Raw genomic sequence first — 24,510 nt, forward strand, 5'->3', positions numbered from 1 at the left:
TGGAACGCTTCAACGGATCCCAAAAAATTGTTTTTCCTTGATATATTGTACTTCATGATAGTGGTAAAATTTATTCAATATGACTTTAAGTTTATTTGTTAAAAAATCGGAAATTTGATGATAATTTAGAAAATTTAGCAATTTTCCAACTTTAAATCTTTATGCCCTTAAATCAGAGAGTGATGTCACACAAAAAAGTTAATCAAATTTGTCCCGCAATTTCTGCTGAATGTAGAAATACCCCATATTTGGCTGTAGAGTACTGCTTAGCCATACGGAGTGACTCGGGAGTAACGGAGCGCTATTTGCCTCATGGAGGGCAGATTTTCTGTAATAGTTTGCAGACTCCATATACAGAGCAGCAGAAAAGCAGATTCCCTCTCTCAAGTGACCCCATTTTAGAAATGATACCTTTTTGGGAATTAATCTACAAGTGTAGTGACGGGTGTTTTTCAGAAACGAGTAGCAGTGGATGTTGCGGAGTGAAAATTGCTAATCTGCTATTGTAGTCCCCATACATTGTAGTACCCAGTACATTATGCCAGCTCATACTTCTGGAGACACGCATCTGTAAATTAGCCAGCTCTCATTAGTACAGAAATGTGGATGCTTAATGTGGTGTAGACAGACTCAGAAAGGGAGAGGGGCATTTGAATTTGGGAGCGCAGAATTCACTGAATTTCTTTTGGGGGAGAGGTACAATAAAGCTTTTTCAGAGCCTTTGTACTAACAGGAACGTGGACGCCCCCTATATTTTCATTAAAGGGAACCTGTCACTCCCCCCTGACTTTTTAACTAAAAGAGCAACCTTGTGCAGCACTAATGCTGCATTCTGTCAAGGTGGCTCTTTTAGTTGGGGTCCTGTTGTGAATTTGGTTTCTGGGCTCCCCCGGTGGTCACTGGTGGTACTGAACTTGTGTGCTTCGTCGCCTCTGTTCACCTGCTTCCATCAGGATGTGGGAGTTGTCTATTTAGCCTTGCTCCTCAGTCATTTCTATGCCGGCCAACAATGTTACCAGAAGCCTTTCTGTTGCATGTTCCTGCTCCTAGACTACTATCAGCTAAGTTGGACTTGTAGTCCTAAGTTTGTTTTGCATTTTTGTTCCAGTTCTCTGTGATTGTTTATTTCTGAGGCTGGAAGCTCTTGTGAGCTGAAATTGCCACTCTGGTGTCATGAGTTGATATTAGAGTCTTAAAGTAATTTCAGGATGGTGTTTTGAAAGGGTTTTCAGCTGACTGTGAAGTTCCCTTTTCTGTCTTCCTACTATCTAGTAAGCGGACCTCAATTTACTAAACCTATCTTCATACTTCGTATGTCAATTTCCTCTGAAATCACCGACAATATATGTGGGGGCTACTGTCTGCCTTTTGGGGAAAATTTCTCTAGAGGTAAGCCAGGTCTGTATTTTCCTCTGCTAGGGTCAGTCAGTTCTCCGGCTGGCGCTGGGCGTCTAGGGATAAAACGTAGGCACGCTACCCGGCCACTGTTATTTGTGCGGTAGGTTTAGCTCACAGTCAGCTCGAGTTTCCATCTTCCAAGAGCTAGTCCTTTTTGTATGCTTTACTACGTTCTCTTGCCATTGAGAACCATGACAGTTTGGCCGGACAAGGGTTAAAATTATTGGCAGAAGAAAGGAGAGAAAAGAAGTCTGCAGAGAATTTTTTTTTTTTTTTCCTGAGTTTGCTCATTAGTTTATTCACTAGCACCTCTGCTTACTGCAGCCTTCGTCTCTCTCTCCTTCTAATCCTTGAATGGTTCTGATTTCACCTGATGAAAATGGATCCTCAGAGTTTAGCTACAGGTCTGAACAATCTCGCTATGAAGGTTCAAAGTTTACAGGATTTTGTAATTCATGCTCCTATATCTGAACCTAGAGTACCTTTGCCTGAATTTTTCTCCGGGGATAGATCTCGCTTCCAGAATTTCAAACATAATTGTAAATTATTTTTGTCTCTGAGATCTCGCTCCGCTGGAGATCCTGCACAGCAGGTCAGGATTGTAATTTCCTTGCTCCGGGGCGACCCTCCGGATTGGGCATTTGCTTTGGCACCAGGGGATCCTGCGTTGCTCAATGTGGATGCGTTTTTCCTGGCTTTGGGGTTGCTTTATGAGGAACCTCATTTAGAGATTCAGGCTGAAAAAGCCTTGATGGCCCTGTCTCAAGGGCAAGATGAGGCTGAAATATACTGCCAAAAATTTCGTAAGTGGTCTGTGCTTACTCAGTGTAATGAGTGCGCCCTGGCGGCGAATTTCAGAGAGGGTCTCTCTGATGCCATTAAAGATGTTATGGTGGGGTTCCCTGTGCCTGCAGGTCTGAATGAGTCCATGACAATGGCTATTCAGATTGATCGGCGTTTGCGGGAGCGCAAACCTGTGCACCATTTGGCGGTGTCTACTGAGAAGGCGCCAGAGATTATGCAATGTGATAGAATTCTGTCCAGAAGCGAACGACAGAATTTTAGGCGAAAAAATGGGTTATGCTTCTATTGTGGCGATTCAACTCATGTTATATCAGCATGCTCTAAACGTACTAAGAAGGTTGATAAGTCTGTTTCAATTGGTACTTTACAGTCCAAGTTTATTCTATCTATGACCCTGATTTGCTCTTTATCGTCTATTACCGCGGACGCCTATGTCGACTCTGGCGCCGCTTTGAGTCTTATGGATTGGTCCTTTGCCAAACGCTGTGGGTTTAATTTAGAGCCTCTGGAAGTTCCTATACCTCTGAAGGGTATTGACTCCACGCCATTGGCTAGTAATAAACCACAATACTGGACACAAGTAACTATGCGTATTAATCCGGATCACCAGGAGATTATTCGCTTCCTTGTGTTGTATAATCTACATGATGTGTTGGTGCTTGGATTGCCATGGCTGCAATCTCATAACCCAGTCCTCGACTGGAAAGCAATGTCTGTGTTAAGCTGGGGATGTCAGGGGACTCATGGGGACGTACCTTTGGTTTCCATTTCGTCATCTATTCCCTCTGAGATTCCGGAATTTTTGTCTGATTATCGTGACGTTTTTGAGGAGCCTAAACTTGGTTCACTACCTCCGCACAGAGATTGCGATTGTACAATAGATCTGATTCCGGGCAGTAAGTTTCCAAAGGGTCGTTTATTTAATCTATCTGTGCCTGAACACGCTGCTATGCGGGAATATATTAAGGAGTCCTTGGAAAAGGGACATATTCGTCCTTCGTCATCTCCCTTAGGAGCCGGTTTTTTCTTTGTATCTAAAAAAGATGGCTCTTTGAGGCCGTGTATTGATTATCGGCTTTTGAATAAAATCACGGTTAAATATCAGTATCCTTTGCCACTGCTTACTGATTTGTTTGCTCGAATAAAGGGGGCCAAGTGGTTCTCTAAGATTGATCTTCGTGGGGCGTATAATTTATTGCGAATTAAGCAGGGGGATGAGTGGAAAACCGCATTTAATACGCCTGAGGGCCATTTTGAGTATTTAGTAATGCCTTTTGGTCTTTCAAATGCCCCTTCAGTCTTTCAGTCTTTTATGCATGACATTTTCCGTGAATATTTGGATAAATTTATGATTGTGTATCTGGATGATATTTTGATTTTTTCGGGCGACTGGGACTCTCATGTCCAACAGGTCAGGAGGGTTTTTCAGGTTTTGCGCTCTAATTCCTTGTGTGTAAAGGGTTCTAAGTGCGTTTTTGGGGTTCAAAAGATTTCGTTTTTGGGGTACATTTTTTCCCCCTCTTCCATTGAGATGGACCCTGTGAAGGTTCAGGCTATTTGTGATTGGACGCAACCCTCTTCTCTGAAGAGCCTTCAGAAGTTTTTGGGCTTTGCTAATTTTTATCGTCGATTTATAACTGGTTTTTCTGATGTTGCTAAACCGTTGACTGATTTGACTAAGAAGGGTGCTGATGTTGCTGATTGGTCCCCTGTTGCTGTGGAGGCCTTTCGGGAGCTTAAGCGCCGCTTTTCTTCCGCCCCTGTATTGCGTCAGCCTGATGTTACTCTTCCTTTTCAGGTTGAGGTCGACACTTCAGAAATCGGAGCTGGGGCGGTTTTGTCGCAGAAAAGTTCCGACTGCTCCGTGATGAGACCTTGCGCGTTCTTTTCTCGTAAATTTTCGCCCGCTGAGCGAAATTATGATATTGGTAATCGGGAGCTCTTGGCTATGAAGTGGGCTTTTGAGGAGTGGCGTCATTGGCTTGAGGGGGCTAGACATCAGGTGGTGGTATTGACTGACCACAAGAATTTGATTTATCTTGAGTCTGCCAGGCGCCTGAATCCTAGACAGGCGCGCTGGTCGTTATTTTTCTCTCGGTTTAATTTTGTGGTTTCTTACCTACCGGGTTCTAAAAATGTGAAGGCGGATGCCCTTTCTAGGAGTTTTGAGCCTGATTCCCCTGGTAATTCTGAACCTACAGGTATCCTTAAGGATGGAGTGATATTATCTGCTGTTTCCCCAGACTTGCGACGGGTCTTGCAGGAGTTTCAGGCGGATAGACCTGATCGTTGCCCGCCTGGTAGAATGTTTGTTCCTGATGATTGGACCAGTAGAGTCATCTCGGAGGTCCATTCTTCTGCGTTAGCTGGTCATCCTGGAATCTTTGGTACCAGGGATTTGGTGGCTAGGTCCTTCTGGTGGCCTTCCCTGTCGCGAGATGTGCGAGGTTTTGTGCAGTCTTGTGATGTTTGTGCTCGGGCCAAGCCTTGTTGTTCTCGGGCTAGTGGATTGTTGTTATCTTTGCCTATTCCGAAGAGGCCTTGGACTCACATCTCCATGGATTTTATTTCTGATCTCCCTGTTTGTCAGAAGATGTCTGTCATCTGGGTGGTGTGTGACCGTTTCTCTAAGATGGTCCATTTGGTCCCCTTGCCTAAATTGCCTTCCTCATCCGAGCTGGTTCCTCTGTTTTTTCAAAATGTGGTTCGCTTGCATGGTATTCCGGAGAATATCGTGTCTGACAGGGGAACCCAATTCGTGTCTAGATTTTGGCGAGCGTTCTGTGCTAGGATGGGCATTGATTTGTCTTTTTCGTCTGCTTTCCATCCTCAGACTAATGGCCAGACCGAGCGAACTAATCAGACCTTGGTGTTATGACCCCAATGGCGAGGGTCTCAGAGGAACGTGGAAGTCTGCAGAATACAAAAATCCAGCTCATAGGGCAGTGGTAACTGGGTTGACCATATATCTACTCCTAACGACAACACTAGAAGTAGCCGGGGATCATTCCTACGTTGATTCTAGATGACACGCGCCAGCCGGAGAATCTAGCTACCCCTAGTAGAGGAAAACAAAGACCTTTCTTGCCTCCAGAGAAGGGGACCCCAAAGCTGGATAGAAGCCCCCCACAAATAATGACGGTGAGGTAAGAGGAAATGACAAACACAGAAATGAACCAGGTTTAGCACAGAGAGGCCCGCTCACTGATAGCAGAATAAAGAAAGGTAACTTATATGGTCAACAAAAACCCTATCAAAATCCACACTGGAAATTCAAGAACCCCCGAACCGTCTAACGGTCCGGGGGGAGAACACCAGCCCCCCTAGAGCTTCCAGCAAAGGTCAGGATATAGATTTGGAACAAGCTGGACAAAAATACAAAACCAAAACAAATAGCAAAAAGCAAAAGGCAGACTTAGCTGATATAACTGGAACCAGGATCAGTAGACAAGAGCACAGCAGACTAGCTCTGATAACTACGTTGCCAGGCATTGAACTGAAGGTCCAGGGAGCTTATATAGCAACACCCCTAACTAACGACCCAGGTGCGGATAAAAGGAATGACAGAAAAACCAGAGTCAAAAAACTAGTAACCACTAGAGGGAGTAAAAAGCAAATTCACAACACTTGGAGACTTATTTGAGGTGTTTTGTGTCTGCGGATCAGGATGATTGGGTTGCCTTTTTGCCCTTGGCGGAGTTTGCCCTCAATAATCGGGCTAGTTCTGCCACCTTGGTTTCTCCTTTCTTCTGTAATTCGGGGTTTCATCCTCGTTTCTCTTCCGGTCAGGTGGAGTCTTCGGATTGTCCTGGAGTGGATGCTGTGGTGGAGAGGTTGCATCAGATTTGGGGGCATGTGGTGGACAATTTGAAGTTGTCCCAGGAGAAGACTCAGCATTTTGCCAACCGCCGTCGTCGTGTTGGTCCTCGTCTTTGTGTTGGGGACTTGGTGTGGTTGTCTTCTCGTTTTGTCCCTATGAAGGTTTCTTCTCCTAAGTTTAAGCCTCGGTTCATCGGCCCGTACAAGATATTGGAGATTCTTAACCCTGTGTCCTTTCGTTTGGACCTCCCTGCATCTTTTTCTATTCATAATGTCTTCCATCGGTCATTGTTGCGCAGGTATGAGGTACCGGTTGTGCCTTCCGTTGAGCCTCCTGCTCCGGTGTTGGTTGAGGGTGAGTTGGAGTACGTTGTCGAGAAGATCTTGGACTCCCGTGTTTCCAGACGGAGACTTCAGTATCTGGTCAAGTGGAAGGGCTACGGTCAGGAGGATAATTCTTGGGTGACTGCCTCTGATGTTCATGCCTCCGATTTGGTCCGTGCCTTTCATAGGGCTCATCCTGATCGCCCTGGTGGTTCTGGTGAGGGTTCGGTGCCCCCTCCTTGAGGGGGGGGTACTGTTGTGAATTTGGTTTCTGGGCTCCCCCGGTGGTTACTGGTGGTACTGAACTTGTGTGCTTCATCGCCTCTGTTCACCTGCTTCCATCAGGATGTGGGAGTTGTCTATTTAGCCTTGCTCCTCAGTCATTTCTATGCCGGCCAACAATGTTACCAGAAGCCTTTCTGTTGCATGTTCCTGCTCCTAGACTACTATCAGCTAAGTTGGACTTGTAGTCCTAAGTTTGTTTTGCATTTTTGTTCCAGTTCTCTGTGATTGTTTATTTCTGAGGCTGGAAGCTCTTGTGAGCTGAAATTGCCACTCTGGTGTCATGAGTTGATATTAGAGTCTTAAAGTAATTTCAGGATGGTGTTTTGAAAGGGTTTTCAGCTGACTGTGAAGTTCCCTTTTCTGTCTTCCTACTATCTAGTAAGCGGACCTCAATTTACTAAACCTATCTTCATACTTCGTATGTCAATTTCCTCTGAAATCACCGACAATATATGTGGGGGCTACTGTCTGCCTTTTGGGGAAAATTTCTCTAGAGGTAAGCCAGGTCTGTATTTTCCTCTGCTAGGGTCAGTCAGTTCTCCGGCTGGCGCTGGGCGTCTAGGGATAAAACGTAGGCACGCTACCCGGCCACTGTTATTTGTGCGGTAGGTTTAGCTCACAGTCAGCTCGAGTTTCCATCTTCCAAGAGCTAGTCCTTTTTGTATGCTTTACTACGTTCTCTTGCCATTGAGAACCATGACAGGGTCCCTTCCAACTCTGAACTATTTGTTTTTATAATTTGCCCCTCATACCTGTAGTTTGTCCGCGGGGCATGTCTTATCCCCCTGGACACAAATGCCTCCCAGCCATCACTCTGGCCCTCCACGCACCGGGCGCCACCTCCACTTCCTTCATTAACGTCCCCGGCGCCTGCGCTGTAAGTTACCATCATGTGATGGGAGTCAAAGGGTAGCGTAAACTGCGAATGCCCAAAAAAAAACGTACAGCGCCGGGGACGATAACGAAGGACATGGAGGCGGAGGGCCTGAGTGATGGCTGGGAGGCGTTTGTGTCCGGGGGGAAAAGACATGAACTACAGGTTTGAGGGGCAAATTATAAAAACGAATAGTTCAGCGTTGGCAGGGACCTCAACTAAAAGAATCACCATGACAGAATGCAGCATTAGTTCTGCACAAGATGGCTCTTTTAGTTAAAAACGCCAGGGGGGGTGACAGGTTCCCTTTAACAGATGATGGACCCGAGTGGGGACTTGCTTTTTTTGTGGATTGAGTTGAAGCTTTTATTGGGAACATTTTACATAACATTTGGGATCACATTTATCCGGCGATCTACGCTGACCACTTACTTTGGGGTTTCCATCTAAATCTCCAAGTGACGTGATTCAGATGAAACCCCCGAGGGATCCATTCACTATAATGAGGCAGCAGAGTTACTCTGGACTCTATCTGGCCTCTGTTCAGCATTGTCCTGCTTTTCAGCAGTGCACAAAACTGTGTCAAGCGCACTTTTATGCACGTCTAATAAAAAGACTGACACCGCCATATCATGGGATAAAACCTTTGTGGGTAGAGTTGAAGAAAAAATGTATACATACCCAAGTGAGTCGATCAGTATGCACCAACTTTGGGAAAAGACCTGGTAACTGATTTCTGTCAAGACATGCTTGAATCAGATCGAGGGCATGCTCAAAAAAATTCAGGCAGTGATGAAAGCAAAAGTGGATTTACAAAATAGTTACACAATACTAAAAATTAAAATTTAGATTTTTAGGAACAAAACAGTAACAATGTGGTGACATGACAATAATCTGCATAACTAATCATATGCTTAATAGTTGCAAGTTAATTTTATGTATGAGATAGCCAAGATGATTGTCTATACAATTATGGTAGTCTTACAAAGTGTCATGAATGGTGAGATATGAAGCCTGAAATCAAAAGTTCAAAACATTGTTGCCCTTTTACTCATCAGTGTATGTTTCTGTGCTCAACTTGTGAGCTATGTAAAAAAGCAAAGCACAGTTCTGTATTTAATGACTGCTGCCTGCCATTTTATCTGGATTTCCATCCAGGGTTAAAGTACTGAGGGTAGAGCAAATTAATTTGAATAGTAGAAGAATGAGGTCTTTTTTGGCAAATAATGTTAAAATTTAGCAATTTTCAAACTTTTCATTTTTATGCCTTTAAATCAAAGTGTTATGACACATAAAATAGTTAATAAATAACATTTCCCACATTTATACTTTACATCAGGACAACTTTTGAAACACATTTTTTTTGTTAGGAAGTTATAAATGTTAAAAGTTGATTTCTCATTTTTCCAACAAAATTTACAAAACAATTGTTTTTAGGGACTGCATCAAATTTGAAGTGACTTTGAGGGGACTATTTGAAAGAAAATACCCAAAAGTGACACCATTCTAAAAGCTGCACCCCTCGAGGTTCTCAAAACCACATTCAAGAAGTTTATTAACCCTTCAGATGCTTCACATGAACTGAAGCAATGTGGAAGGAAAAAATGAACATTTAACTTTTTTTCACAAAAATGTTAATTTAAACATTTTTTTATTTTCACAAAGATAACAGGAGAAAATGGGCTCCAAAATTTGTTTTGCGATTTCTCCTGAATACGCTGATACCCCATATGCGGCAGAAAAACAATGTTTGGGTGCACGGCAGGGCTCAAAAGGGATGGAGCACCATTTGACTTTTTGAACACTAAATTGCCTGGAATTAAGAGCGGACTCCATGTCATGTTTGGAGAGCCCCAGATGTGCCTAAACAGTGGAACTCCCCCACAAGTAACACCATTTTAGAAACTAGACCCCTCAAGGAACTTATCCAGAAGTGTATTGAGCACCTTGAACCCACAGATCCTTTATAGAAATTTATAATGTTGAGCCGTGAAAAAAAATCATATTGTTTCCACAAAAATGATTTTTAGCTCCATTTTTGTTATTGTTGCAAGGGTGAGAGGAGAAAAATGACATGAAAATGTGTTGTGCAATTACGCTGATACCTCATATATGGGGAAAACTACTGTTTGAGCGCACGGTAGGTCTCTGAAGGAAAGGAGTGACGGTTTGGAACACAGACTTTGATGGAATAGTCTTCACACGCCATGTCTGGTTTGGAGAACCCCTGGTGTGCTCTAAGAATGGAAATTCCCCTAATGTGACCCTATTTTGGAATCTATACCCCCAAGGAATTTATCTAGATGTGTGGTGCTTCACAGAAATTTTTAACGTTGAGCCATGAAAATAAAAAAAATTCACATTTTTTCCACAAAATTGTGTTTTAGCCCCATTTTTTTTATTTTCACAATGGTATCAGGAAAAAAATGGACCCGAAAACTTGTGCAATTTTTCCTGAGTACGCTGATACTCCATATGTGGGACACAACTACAGTTTAGACGCATGCCAAGTTTCAGAAGGAAAGTCATGAGCGTTTGGAGCACAGACTTTGATAAAATAATGGGCTCACGCCATGTCATTTTTGGAGAGCCCATGTTGTGCCTAAAAATTAGAAATCCCAAACAAGTGACCCCATTTTGAAAACTACACCTCTCAAGGAGTTTATATAGAGGCATACATATAATAATGATAATAATGCTTTTGGTTTTACTGCTGTATGATTTTATAATGTGGTGATATGTGTAAGTTGTGCAGAGTACATCAGGTTATAAAAGTGTGTTGTGTCAACAGGGTACAAACAAATGTTGTGAATTTGTGGACCTGTGGTGCTCTTTTAAACAATCCTTAATGCAAAGGCCAGGTTTCTCAGGCAGGTTTCACAATGGTAAATTGTGTTTTTTCAAATCCCCTCTTGCCTACCCTGTACCTTTGTTTTTGCGTTCTTCCCTTCTTTGCTGTTTGGGGAACCTCTGCTGGAAAATGTTGACCTGGGACGATACGGGCACTATCAGTTTCAGAAGTACTGGGACCCTCAACTTCCTGAGTGCCAAACATTAGTGTCTCGATGACTATGTACTGAAACTTAAAGAAGGTCCCTGTATTGCCTGCAGATCGAAACAGCACAAAAGCATTGTACAGTGCCATCTGTACAATGTGCACGGCCATTTTTTTGTACCATATTTTAGCTTTTTACATGACACTGTATGGTATGAGCACCTGAACTCAGAGATCTACACCCCCCATGTACTTATTATAATCCAATATACAATCTGAATTTGGGACTCGTTTTGTTGTACCTTGGACAGTGACAAGGGATCTGTTGTCATGTTATATGGTGGTCAAGATAAGGACATCCTTCTTGTCCTTATACTTGAACACTAGCATGTTGTTGCTGCATTGGGCACTGCTGTCATCTTGTCTCAGCAGTTGCCCAATTAGTGTTAGACAGACCTCTGTTTTTTTCGCACGGTGCCACATGAAACTATCTCTGACATAGAGGGTCTTGAAGAGTGAGACGCTGTGTAAATGTTATTTATGTATAACCTTTATCCAGCAGTGGGTGGAGCAATTCCTACACAATTCTTCCACTCAACCCCAGGACAGGGAGTATTCAGGGGGTAAATCTGCGTGTCCTTCTCTTTGTAGACCCTAAATTTGTGGGTGAACCCTGAGGTACTCTCGCATTGCTTGTACAGTTTAAGTCCATACCTAGCCCTCTTAGTGGGCAGGTATTGATGGAATTTTAGCCTCCCTTTGAAATGAACCAGAGATTCATCTACACAGATGTCCCTTTGGGGCTTGTACGCTCCAGCAAATTTTCTGCTGAATTTTATATGGACAATCAAAGTTAGAATCGTCTCGGGGAGGACACTGCACATCTAATATATAAAGCTGAGTGTGTGTTTGTGTATGTCTGGGATTGGCATCTGCACCGTCGCAGCTACAGTCACAAAATTTTGCACAGTCGCACGTCTGGACCCCGAGAGCGTCATAGGCTATGTTGTGAGGCAAAATTTTAACCCGTCGCGTTCCAATTCACCAAACAACTTTGCCCCTATCTACATAATAGGGAAAAAGTGAAAGGAAAAGTGCTGGAGGCAAATTGACAGCCAGGAGGAGATGGCATACAGGTATATACTACTGTATATACAGGGGAGATGACATGCATGTATATACTATATACAGGAGAAGATGACATGCAGCTATATATTATATACAGGAGGAGATGACATACAGGTATATACTATATACAGGGGAGATGACATACAGGTATATACTATATACAGGGGAGATGACATAAGGTATATACTATATACAGAAATGACTTACAGGTATATCTAATATATAAAGCTGAATGTGTGTGTGTATGTCCGGGATTGGCATCTGCACCGTCGCAGCTACAGCCACAAAATTTTGCACAGTCACACGTCTGGACCCTGAGAGCGTCGTAGGCTATGTTGTGAGGCGAAATTTTAACCCCGTGCGTTCCAATTCACCAAACAATTTTGCCCCTATCTACATAATGGGGAAAAAGTGAAAGGAAAAGTGTTGGAGGCAAATTGACAGCTGCCAGATGTGAACAAGGGGGGCTTAAAGAGTGAGATAGATGGCGCCAGAGTATATACCGTACAGTTGCTAAGGTGGGGCCCCGACATGGGATACTCACCACACACGGGGATATGAACACACACACAAAATGTGCCACACACTACCACGTGCTTGAACACATATCACCCTCAGCACACATTTCACCACACATACACCAACCTCGCCACATAAAAGTCAAAACACAAAAGTCGCCGCTCAAAACTCGCCACATGCAAAACTAGGCTGACGCAAAACTCGCCACACGTGCAAAACTCAGCTCATGGAAAACTCGCCACACGCAAAACTTGCACACGCGGAAAAATTGGCACATGCACAAAAGTTGCAACACATGCAAAAGTTGCCTCACACAAAACTTGCACATACTCAAAACGCACCACACATAAAACTCACCACGCGCAAAACTCGCCATGCGCAAAACTTGCTGCACACAACTTGCTACACTAACCTGTCACATGCAACTCGACACACAAAAAGTTGCTACACGCATGTCGCCACACAAAACTCATCTCACAAAAGTCGCTACATGCATGTCGCCACACGCAACTCAACACACACAACGTGACACATGAAACTCGCCCTAAAACACACACAAGTCTGGTATCCTTCAAAAATAAAAATCTGATTAATAAGCAGACAAACTACAAGAGCAACAACTGTACCATATAGGAAATACGGCAGCTGTCAGTCACATGACCTGTCTATTGTATGTATGTGTGAGCTAATATATACTGCCAGGGGGGAGGGCTTCCTGTTGGCTGGGGATTTATTAGGCTGCCAATTTAGCTTACAAACACTGAGGTAAAAATACTGAGCAAATAACGTGTGAACAAGGTCTAATACAGGAGGAGATGACACAGATATATACTATATACAGGAGGAGATGACACAGGTATATACTATATACAGGGGAGATGACACACGTATATACTATATACAGGAGGAGATGACACACAGAAAATATACTATATACAGGAGCAGATGACACACGAGTATATACTATATACAGGAGGAGATGACACACAGGTATATACTACATACAGGAGGAGATGACATACAGGTACATACTATATACAGGAGATGACATACAGGTACATACTATATACAGGAGATGACACACAGGTATATACTATATACAGGATCAGATGACACACAGGTATATACTATATACAGGAGGAGATGACTTACAGGTATATACTATATACAGGAGGAGATGACACACGTATACACTATATGCAGGAGGAGATGACATACAGGTATATACTATATAAAAGAGGAGATGACACATACTGTAGGTATATAGGGGAGGAGATGACATACAGCAGGTATATACTATATGCAGGGGAGATGACATACAGGTATATACTATATACAGGAGATGACATACAGGTATATACTATATACAGGAGATGACATACAGGTATATACTATATACAGGAGATGACATACAGGTATATAGTATATACAGAAGAGATGACATACAGGTATATACTATATAAAGGAGGAGATGACACATAGGTATATACAATATACAGGAGGAGATGACAGACAGCAGGTATATACTATTTACAGGGAGATGACATACAGGTATATACTATATACAGGAGATGACATACAGGTGTATACTATATATATGGAAAATGACAAACATGTATATACTGAGGGGAAAATGAGAGTTGCGAGGTGAAAATGCGGGGTGTGAGGTAAAAATGAAAAGGTGTGAGGGCAAAATGAGAGGAGTGAGGGAAAATAGTGGAGTGATCGGAAAATGACAGATGTGAGGTCAAAATGACAAGTGTTAGGGGGGAATGAGAGGAGTGAGGGGAAAATAAGAGGAGTGAGGGGGAAAATGAGGTGTAAGGGAGAAAATGAGAGATGTGAGGGGGAAAATGAGAGGTGTGATGGGAAAATAAGAGAAGTGAGGTGCTATAACTAACCACAGATATTTACCATGCCCAGGCAACGCCGGGCTCTTCAGCTAGTTATCACTATAATGCAAACATTTTTTGGATTGCTTCAAATCGTGTCCCTGTCATGGTCATACGGAATACCTGTGTGCTGTTGAGTACAGGTCCTTCTCAAAAAATTAGCATATAGTGTTAAATTTCATTATTTACCATAATGTAATGATTACAATTAAACTTTCATATATTATAGATTCATTATCCACCAACTGAAATTTGTCAGGTCTTTTATTGTTTTAATACTGATGATTTTGGCATACAACTCCTGATAACCCAAAAAACCTGTCTCAATAAATTAGCATATTTCACCCGGCCAATCAAATAAAAGTGTTTTTTAATAACAAACAAAAAAACCATCAAATAATAATGTTCAGTTATGCACTCAATACTTGGTCGGGAATCCTTTGGCAGAAATGACTGTTTCAATGCGGCGTGGCATGGAGGCAATCAGCCTGTGACACTGCTGAGATGTTATGGAGGCCCAGGATGCTTCAATAGCGGCCTTAAGCTCATCCAGAGTGTTGGGTCTTGCGTCTCTCAACTTTCTCTTCACAATATCCCACAGATTCTCTATGGGGTTCAGGTCAGGAGAGTTGGCAGGCCAATTGAGCACAGTAATACCATGGTCAGTAAACCATTTACCAGTGGTTTTGGCACTGTGAGCAGGTGCCAGGTCATGCTGAAAAATGAAATCTTCATCTCCATAAAGCATTTCAGCCGATGGAAGCATGAAGTGCTCCAAAATCTCCTGATAGCTAGCTGCATTGACCCTGCCCTTGATGAAACACAGTGGACCAACACCAGCAGCTGACATGGCACCCCACACCATCACTGACTGTGGGTACTTGACACTGGACTTCAGGCATTTTGGCATTTCCTTCTCCCCAGTCTTCCTCCAGACTCTGGCACCTTGATTTCCGAATGACATGCAAAATTTGCTTTCATCAGAAAAAAGTACTTGGGACCACTTAGCAACAGACCAGTGCTGCTTCTCTGTAGCCCAGGTCAGGCGCTTCTGCCGCTGTTTATGGTTCAAAAGTGGCTTTACCTGGGGAATGCGGCACCTGTAGCCCATTTCCTGCACACGCCTGTGCACGGTGGCTCTGGATGTTTCCACACCAGACTCAGTCCACTGCTTCCTCAGGTTCCGGTCACCTCTTCTCGTTGTACAGCGTTTTCTGCCACATTGTTTCCTTCCAACAGACTTACCATTGAGGTGCCTTGATACAGCACTCTGGGAACAGCCTATTTGTTGAGAAATTTCTTTCTGGGTCTTACCCTCTTGCTTGAGGGTGTCAATGATGGCCTTCTTGACATCTGTCAGGTCGCTAGTCTTACCCATGATGGGGGTTTTGAGTAATGAACCAGGCAGGGAGTTTTTAAAAGCCTCAGGTATCTTTTGCATGTGTTTAGAGTTAATTAGTTGATTCAGAAGTTTAGGGTAATAGGTCGTTTAGAGAACCTTTTCTTGATATGCTAATTTATTGAGACAGGTTTTTTGGGTTATCAGGAGTTGTATGCCAAAATCATCAGTATTAAAACAATAAAAGACCTGACAAATTTCAGTTGGTGGATAATGAATCTATAATATATGAAAGTTTAATTGTAATCATTACATTATGGTAAATAATGAAATTTAACACTATATGCTAATTTTTTGAGAAGGACCTGTATATAAGTACTCCAGTATTGCCGAAGCTCTGATTTTCTGACTATGCCTATATGCAGAACAATGCCCCGAAATGTTATTATTTCTGACATATCTAAAGATGTATTATGACTTGGGATTTTGGGTGAAAAATTGATGGGAATACAAATTTGACAACATCAGTTTCAGTGAGGCCTGTAACATCTAATTGGATTTCTGAGTTCCTGAGCTGCCCAAGAAATCCGGAATAACAGGCTGATAATTTTCGGGGGGTGGAGTCCATATGGGATCGATTGCTGTAGGGTTTGCCTGGGTCCTAGGTCACCTATCTGATGATGGTTCCTCCTCACTAGATGAGGAGGAATAGAGGAATCTGGCAGAATCCATGTCGGAGTTGAGGAATAGCGTCTTCATGACGAATGGGCCATTTTTATTTTATTCTTCAAAACACTACGGATGTTTGTGTAAGTGGTGCTTTTACACATGTATTGTGTGGGGCTTGTGTAAATGGTGCTATTATAAAAGTAGAGAAGAAAGAAGTAGAGAAAAAATAAAGCTATAGAAGAAACACTTAGAAGAAGAAAAAAAAGGAAAAATCAGTAGATGTAAAAAAAATAAATAAAGAAGTTCACTACACTAAAGCCCTCCCTTATAAAGTTACTGGACGTGAACTATTCTTTTTTTTTTTTTTTTTAGCAAAAGGAAAACAAACTTCTTTAACAATGCGACATACACTCCCTTGATCAGAGCGCTGCGGCATAGGAAGCGGCGCACTCGAAAAAGGTGCTAAAAAATGTGCAAAAAATAGAATTGGGAGTGGGGAGAAGGGGAGGGATGGGGTAAGGGTGGGACTGGGGCAGGTATTGGGGAACAACTGCTGCTATCATATATCATTCATACAGCAGCTAGCTCACAGCACAGCAGGAGGCGCAGATCGCAAGAGGATTGGGCCGGCCACCAATGATTCTGTCTCTCAGTAACACAGGGGGGTCTTACAACCACTCTGCATGCCAACTCTGAGGTAAAGATGGCGTGCAGAGTGGTGATCGCTATTTTAAATTAACCCCTTTGACGCTGATTGGTCAAAAACTGTTGTTCAGCCAATCAGCGCCAAAGGGATTAATTAGGCGAAGTGACGTCAAGATCACCCCACCCATTGTGACTGCTGTGATTGGTGCTGTCTCAGATGGCACCGATCACACTATGTCACATGTTTGTTTGTTTGTTTGTTTCAAACTTTATTGACACATCACCGTGATTAGCTGGTCAAAATTGAGCAGCCAATCACAAGGATTGCCAACATGGGGGGCGGTACAGACCCTTGGGGAGACGTGCAGGCATGTCCTGATGTAGCGCGGTGACCTTAAATAGTGCCACCGTATATATATATATATATATATATATATATATAGCACTTTGCAGGAGTGCAGGTCCCACTGCACCATATAAATAGGGTGCATGGCAGAAAGGGGTTAAAGCTGCTCTCCAATCTACCTAACTGATTAGGATCCCTTCCTTGGATCCTGTTTTATAAGCTCTACAAGTTCTAATAAAACAATAAAATGAATTGCCAAGATGAGACACTTAAAAATGTAACTTCATTTCCAGTCTCCAATGTCATTTGGCATTCTGGGTGAGAAGCTAATGCATGCTGGAAGGTAGTGTGTCCTACTCAACTGTAGTATACTCGGAAAGTAACGTGACTGAGTAATGGATAATCAGGAAAAACAAAGTGGTGCAATTGTCAAAATCTGTGCAGCTCAGTTTTTGTGAAATTGAAGGAAGATTAATCTCATTATCATTGTTCTTGAAATTATGTAAATATGCATTGTCAATCAAGCTGCTGCATAATATATTCTGAAGTTTTTACTCCAGCATCCTGTTGTAATTTTACATCTTATGTTAAATTTTTGCGGTTTTCAACATAATTTGCCTCAGTAATTTTTATTAGATTTTCTAATGAAATGAGACATTTTGGTGCATACGTTATGTGGAATAACAATTATGTAGTTCTCTTAAAATGAAATGCTTATATTCCATCTTTATGAAGTCCATTTCCTGAGACATTGCTTTTAAATTTGTTGTCAGTAGAAAATGTAGAAAAGTCTACTGCAGGACGTACCACTCACACTTACATCACTATTACCGTAATCGGGTTTTGGTCACACATTGCACCATTCCTGCCATTTCACTGCTGTGGAGAACTGTGCTGTTGTCATAACAGTGAAGCTTGTGTCACCGTAGAGTCACCTCCCAATGCTGTACTTCCTGTTAACACTCACTTCTTTTACTTTTACTTTGTATGTATGAAAATGTGCGTAAAGCCTAACAAAACAGTTGAAAATATTGAAAACGTAAATATAGTGTATATATTCAAATAAGGATCTCAGTTTGAACATTTTATGTCTTTGATATAGGTGATACTTTGGCAAAAAAATAAGGTATCTGACCAGAAAATGGCCCTCATTTCAGTTTTGGGAACTACAGTAATGAATGCAATGGCACATATTCAGCACCAATGTGAGAATCCAGAGGTATGCTACTACTGAACAAATAAATGCTTTTTTAAATCTAAATATTACCCATTTTATGATCTTTTTTTTTTTTTAAGAAATGTGTTGATGTAGTTTTGCTTTACCAGATGTGTTCCATCTAGCAATAAGGGTAAGGACATGGAAGTAGAAACAATGGCGGCATGCAGCTACAATGGGTTTTTGATTGGTAAATGAGTGCATCATTTCTCCAGACAGCTGTTACACCTGCAAAACTGTGAGGCCTATTGTAATAGTTTATAATTCATTTACAAATTTGCATGCCATGACGGTTTTAGGCTACATTGTAGCTGTGTCAATGCTATTCCATCTGGCCTTAACAAAAAAACAAACAAAAACAACATTTTCTTGTGTTATATATGGTAAATAAAATGTAATTACCATTAACACTTTCAGAAAAAAATGCAATGAACACAGCAAAAATACCGGAAAATTGGGTGCTGCTAGTCTGTGCAAAAAAAAAATCTGAATTGCTGTTTTTTGTTTATTATACCTCCCAAAAATCAGAATAGAAAGTGATCAAAAAATGTCATGTGTCTGAAAATGGTACCAATAAAAATGTCAATTCGTCCCACAAAAGAACAAGCCATCATATGACTCTATGGGCCAAAATATAGAAAAATTATATCTCTCAAAATACGGCAATGCAAAAACTATTTTTTGCAATAAAAAGCATCTTTTAGTGTGTGACAGCAGCCAAACATGAAAACCCCATATAAATCTGGTAACACTGTAATCGCACCGACTAGAAGAATAGTCGCTTAATCACTTATACCGCATGAGGAACAGCATAAAAAATAAATAAAACAAATTTTCACCTGCTGTTGATTTTTTCATTCTGCCTCCCAAAGATCGCAGTAAGGCTCAGCACTCATTTATCCTGCGCTCTGCACTGAGCACTTGCACCAAGTTTTCCTTTTAAATCTCTGAAATACATGGTTTAGACGGATTCCGTATAATGAGGCAGATGTAGGCACTGTGGACGGCATCTGACCTGTGATCCGGCGGTGTCCGTATTTCTAGGATTGCATAAAAGTGCCTTCGGCCACAGATTTCTGCACTTCTGAAAAGAAGGACAATGGTGAACAGAGGCCAGACGTAGTCCACAGTAACTCTGCTGCCTCATTATAGTGAATGGATCCCTTGAGGGGTTTCATCTGAATCATGTCACTCAGAGATTTAGACGGAAACTCCAAAGTAAGTGCTCAGCGTAGAGCGCCGGATAGATGTGATCCCTAACGTTATGTAAAATGTTCAAATAAAAGCTTCAACTCAATCCACAAAAAAACAAGTCCCCACTCAGGACTGTCATCTGTGTATGGAAATATAGGGGCTTCCACGTTACTGGTAGTGCAAAGTCTCTGGAAAAGTGAAATGTCTCCTCACCTGGCAAAAGAAATTCAGCAATTTCTCCACCCTAGATGAATTCATTGAGAGGTGTAGTTTTGTAAAATGGGGTCACTTATGGGGGTTGTGCTGTTTTGGCACCTCATGGGTTCTCCCAGAGGTTCATGGCACCTGCATAACAGTAAAATCTGGCACGCCTTGCCTTCTGAGCTTTGCAATTTTCATTATATTAATTTAGGTTCAGTAACAATATTTTTATTCACAGGAGCAAACAATTATAACCCATCTATGCAATGCCCTGTATGCTACAGTGAACAACTTGAACTCTAGACTGATACATTGTAGCATGCAGAAATTCTGCAGTGTTCTCAGTCACTGACATCCTTAAAGAGGTTGTCCACTACAATGTTTTGTTCACATCGATTTAAACCTTTCAAAAAAGTCTTTTTTTTTTTTCAAATAACTTATGCTGACATATTTGCCTCTTAGTGGCACTATTGCTGCCCACTCAGTCCCGATCACGTGACTACTGGCTGCAGCCTCCGCTGACATTCGGTGAGGTCACTTCAACTTTCCAACTCTGGAAGTTGACCTTGCATCACCGAGGCATGATTCAGTCTCATGCATTCCACCTGTTTGACTGGGTTGTGGGCAGTGTTTCACCGCACGTCACAGTACAGTATCGAGTGCGCGCTTGTGGGTTTCTGATAATGAAAGCAGAGGAGAGAGAAAAGCTTCCACAGCGTATGCTGGATACTGGGCTGTGACGTGAAGTGAAACACCACCCACAGCCCAATAGGGGGGTAGTACGTGAGACTTTTTCATGCCTTGCTGCTGCAAGGTCAACTTCCAGAGTCCGGAAGTTAGTGTGACATCACCAGAAAGTGCCGCTAAAAAGAAGCAAATATGTCAGCATAAGGTATTTGCAAAAAGACTTATTTGAAATGTTTAAATTGATGTGCACAATATACATTGTAGTGGACCACCTCTTTAAGGGTGCCTGTCCTCTTATTCACACTGCCTCAACCATGGACAGCGTGAATCGGACACAGGTGCTTTTCACAAATTTAGAATATCATCAAAAAGTTAATTTATTTCAGTTCTTCAGTACAAAAAGTGAAACTCATATATTATATAGAGTCATTACAAACAGAGTAATCTATTTCAAGTGTTTATTTCTGTTAATGTTGACGATTATGGCTTACAGCCAATGAAAATCCAAAAGTCATTATCTTAGTAAATTAGAATAATTAGCAAAAAACACCTTCAAAGGCTTCCTAAGCATTTAAAAAGGCCCCTTAGTCTGTTTAATTAGGCTCCACAATCATGGAGAAGACTGCTGACTTGACATATGTCCTGCAGGCAGTCACTGACACACTCCACAAGGAGGGTAAGCCACAAAAGGTCATTGCTAAAGAAGCTGGCTGTTCACGGATTGTGGTATCCAAGCATATAAATGGAATGTTGAGTGGAAGGAAAAAGTGTGGTAGAAAAAAGGTGCACAAGCACCGGGATAACCACAGCCTTGAAAGGATTGTTAAGAAAAGGCCTTTCAAAAATTTTGGGGAGATTCCCAAAGAAGTGGACTGCTGCTGGAGTCACTGACACAAAGACGTAACCCGGATATGGGCTACAAGTGTCGCATTCCTTGTGTCAAGCCACTCATGATCAATAGACAACTCCAGAAGCATCTTATCTGGGCTAAGGAGAAAAAGAACTGGACTGTTGTTCAGTAGTCCAAGGTGTTGTTTCCGATTAAAGTAAATTTTGCATTTCAATTAGAAATCAAGGTCCTAGAGTCTGGAGGAAGAGTGGAGAGGCCACAATCCAAGCTGCTTGAGGTCTAGTGTGAAGTTTCCACAATCAGTGATAGTTTGGGGAGCCATGTCATTTGCTGGTGTAGGTCCACTGTGTTTTATCAAGATCAAAGTCAGTGCAGCCGTCTATCAGGAAATTTTAGAGCACTTCATGCTTCCCTCTGCTGACATGCTTTTTGGAGATGGAAATTTCATTCTCCAGTAGGACTTGGCACCTTTTCCACACTGCCAAAAGTACCAATACCTGGTTTAAAAACAACAGTATCACTGTGCTTGATTGGCCAGCAAACTCGCATGACCTTAACCCCATAGAGTATCGATGGGGTATTGTCAAGAGGAAGACGAGAGACACCAGACCCAACAGTGCAGACGAGCTGAAGGCTGCTATCAAAGCAACCTGGGCTTCCATAACACCCCAGCAGTGCCACAGGCTGATTGCCTTCATGCCACGCTGCATTGATGCAGTAATTGATGCAAAAAGAGCCCCGACCAAGTATTGAGTACATTTACTGAACACACATTTCAGGGGGCCAACATTTAGAATTTTAAAATCATTTTTCAAGCTGGTGTTATAAAGTATCCTAATTTACTGAGATAATGACTTTTGGGTTTTCATTGGCTGCAATCCATAGTCATCAAAATTAACAGAAATAAACACTTGAAATAGATCACTCTGTTTGTAATGATTCTATATAATATTTAAGTTTCACTTTTTGTATTGTGGAACTGAAATATTTTAACTTTTTTTATGATATTCTAATTTTGTGAGAAGCACTTGTATGTATTTATTGTACTGAAAAGTCACTACATTTTGGGGAACACAGAGTTGCTCAAAAAAATTAATGATTTGTTTTTTTGGTGGTTTCACACTAGTTTTACCCAGCTCCACCAAAATGGGCGGAGCTGAAGTAGGACTGAGAAGTGATGACACGGCTCGTCTAGTTCATGATGAGATGTGGCGTAGCTTGTGTCAGAAATCTTGGTCGTCTGTGACTGGAGTAAGGGTATGTTTCCACGGTCAGGAAACCTTCAGGATTTGCTGCGAATTGGACGTTGCGTACAGCCACAGCGTCCAATCTGCAGCGTCCAGATGTTAAAGCATAGTAGAGGGGATTTTATGAAATCCTGTCTCCACTATGAGTGCAGGTATGTATCCGGCGGCCCTGCGTAACTGGACATGCGGCGCATCTTTCCAGACCGCAGCATGTCTATTTATCTTGTGGAGATAAATAACACAGTCTGTGAATGCGATGCGGTGATTCCGCATCTGTTCAATGAACACATCCGGGATCACCGCACATGCAACATGGGTATCCGCTGCGTCCAAAGCGCAGGGAATCCTGAACGTGGAGACATAGCCTAAGGGTATGTTTCCACGGTCAGGAATGACGCAGTATTTGCTCTGGATTTGACGCAGGTAAAATCTGCACCAAATCTGCATCTGTCACTGGCAGGTCACCTGCATTTTTGATCCTTTTTACCGCATGCGTTTTTTAATGCATTTTTTCATTGCATGCGTTCTTTTTGTCACTTGAAATAAAGCTAATTGAAAGCTAGTCAATTTATGTAGTGGAGATGCTCTGTCTCCACTGCGTAAACTACCCATACACTTTCATTAGATGTGGTAAAACCGCATTTTCTTCCTAGCCACATGCGTATTAAGTAAGGGACACAGTTTATTACGCATGTGCACTAATTTACATAATGGTGAATCTTGTGACACAGCCAGAAATACATGACACAGGAAGTAGAGGAAAGCACATCGAGAGGTCCCCTCCTTTTTAATAAATAATCAAAAAAAAAAAAAAAAAATAGCATGGGGTCCCCCCATATTTGTTTACCAGCCAGAGTAAAGCAGACTACTTGGGCTGGTATTTCAAGCTGGTAAGGATCCAATATCCATGAACCTTACCAGCCTGATAACACCAGGCCACTGCAGTCTGCTTACCTTGGATGGTTAGCAAAAATAGTGGGATCCCTGCCAAAAAAAAAAACAGCGTGGGGTCGCCTTATTTTTGTTAACCAGCCAAGGAAAAAGCAGACATCTGTGGCCTGGTATTCTCAGGCTGGCAAGGCCCATGGATTTTGGCCCTCACCAGCCTAAAAATAGCAGCCCACAGCTGCCCCACAATTGGCGCATCCAAAGATGCACCAATTGTGGCACTTTAACCAGCTCTTCCCACTTGCCCTTTAGCGGTGGCAAGTGGGGTAATATTTGTGGGGTTGATGTCATCTCTGTATGGTCCGGTGACATCAAGCCCACGGATTAGTAATCGAGAGACGACTATAAGACACCTATTCTTTACTAATCTTATAGTTATATGGTCTTTAAAGACACAGCAAGAATAAAGTCCTTTAATAATCTTAATTAACCATACTTACTGCATCGCCTAATCTCCAACGCCCTCGATCTCCTGCAACAAAAATAAAATAATAAACCAACATATAATACTCCCTGTCCGACATAGTCCAATTACCGAGTGTCCCATGACGAGTCCAGCTCTGCAACATCTGGATGCCTTTGGCTGAATGGCGGCATTATGCCACCATCCAGGGTAACATCCAGACACAGCAGAGCTTGTAGATGACCACCGGAGATAACCCGGCGGTCACCTGCACTGCAGTTCTTACGATCAGCTGATCAGCTGACCGTGAGAACTTTGCTAGTGACTGGAGATAACCCCGGCGGCCACGTGCACAGCAGTTCTCGTGGTCATCTGATCTCATCGCAAGAACTGCAGTGTACTTGAACTTCCGGCTGAAACAAGGGATGACATTATTTAAATTAGTATACATGTGTAGTAAGCTGCGTTTCTGCACTTACTACGCATGTGACTATAAAGATAATGCGGTTTTACCACATCTAATGATAGTCTCTACAACATAAATAGACATGCTGTGGTCTGGAAAGACAAGCCGCATGTCCGTTTACGCAGGCAGCCGCTGGCGTCTTTTAGCACATAGTGGAGATGGGATTTCTTGAAATCCCATCCACTATGCTGTAACATCTGGACTCTGCGGGTTTGACACTGTGGCTATACGCCGCGTCAGACCCGCACCGTTTACTGACCA

At 42.3% G+C, this 24,510-nt stretch overlaps 1 protein-coding gene across 4 annotated transcripts in view; it reads left to right on the forward strand.

Moving 5' to 3' along the window:
• The window catches only part of PMS1 (PMS1 homolog 1, mismatch repair system component), a 440,797-nt gene that overhangs the window by 245,489 nt on the left and 170,798 nt on the right, over window positions 1-24,510 (forward strand). For all 4 annotated transcript variants that reach the window (XM_077275414.1, XM_077275416.1, XM_077275413.1 and 1 more), the window contains one exon: window positions 18,140-18,256. In XM_077275414.1, the coding sequence (XP_077131529.1) occupies window positions 18,140-18,256 (117 nt within the window). The remainder of the gene's footprint in view (window positions 1-18,139; window positions 18,257-24,510) is intronic.

This window comes from Ranitomeya variabilis, chromosome 7 (assembly GCF_051348905.1).
Source record: "Ranitomeya variabilis isolate aRanVar5 chromosome 7, aRanVar5.hap1, whole genome shotgun sequence".
NCBI lineage: Eukaryota > Metazoa > Chordata > Amphibia > Anura > Dendrobatidae > Ranitomeya > Ranitomeya variabilis.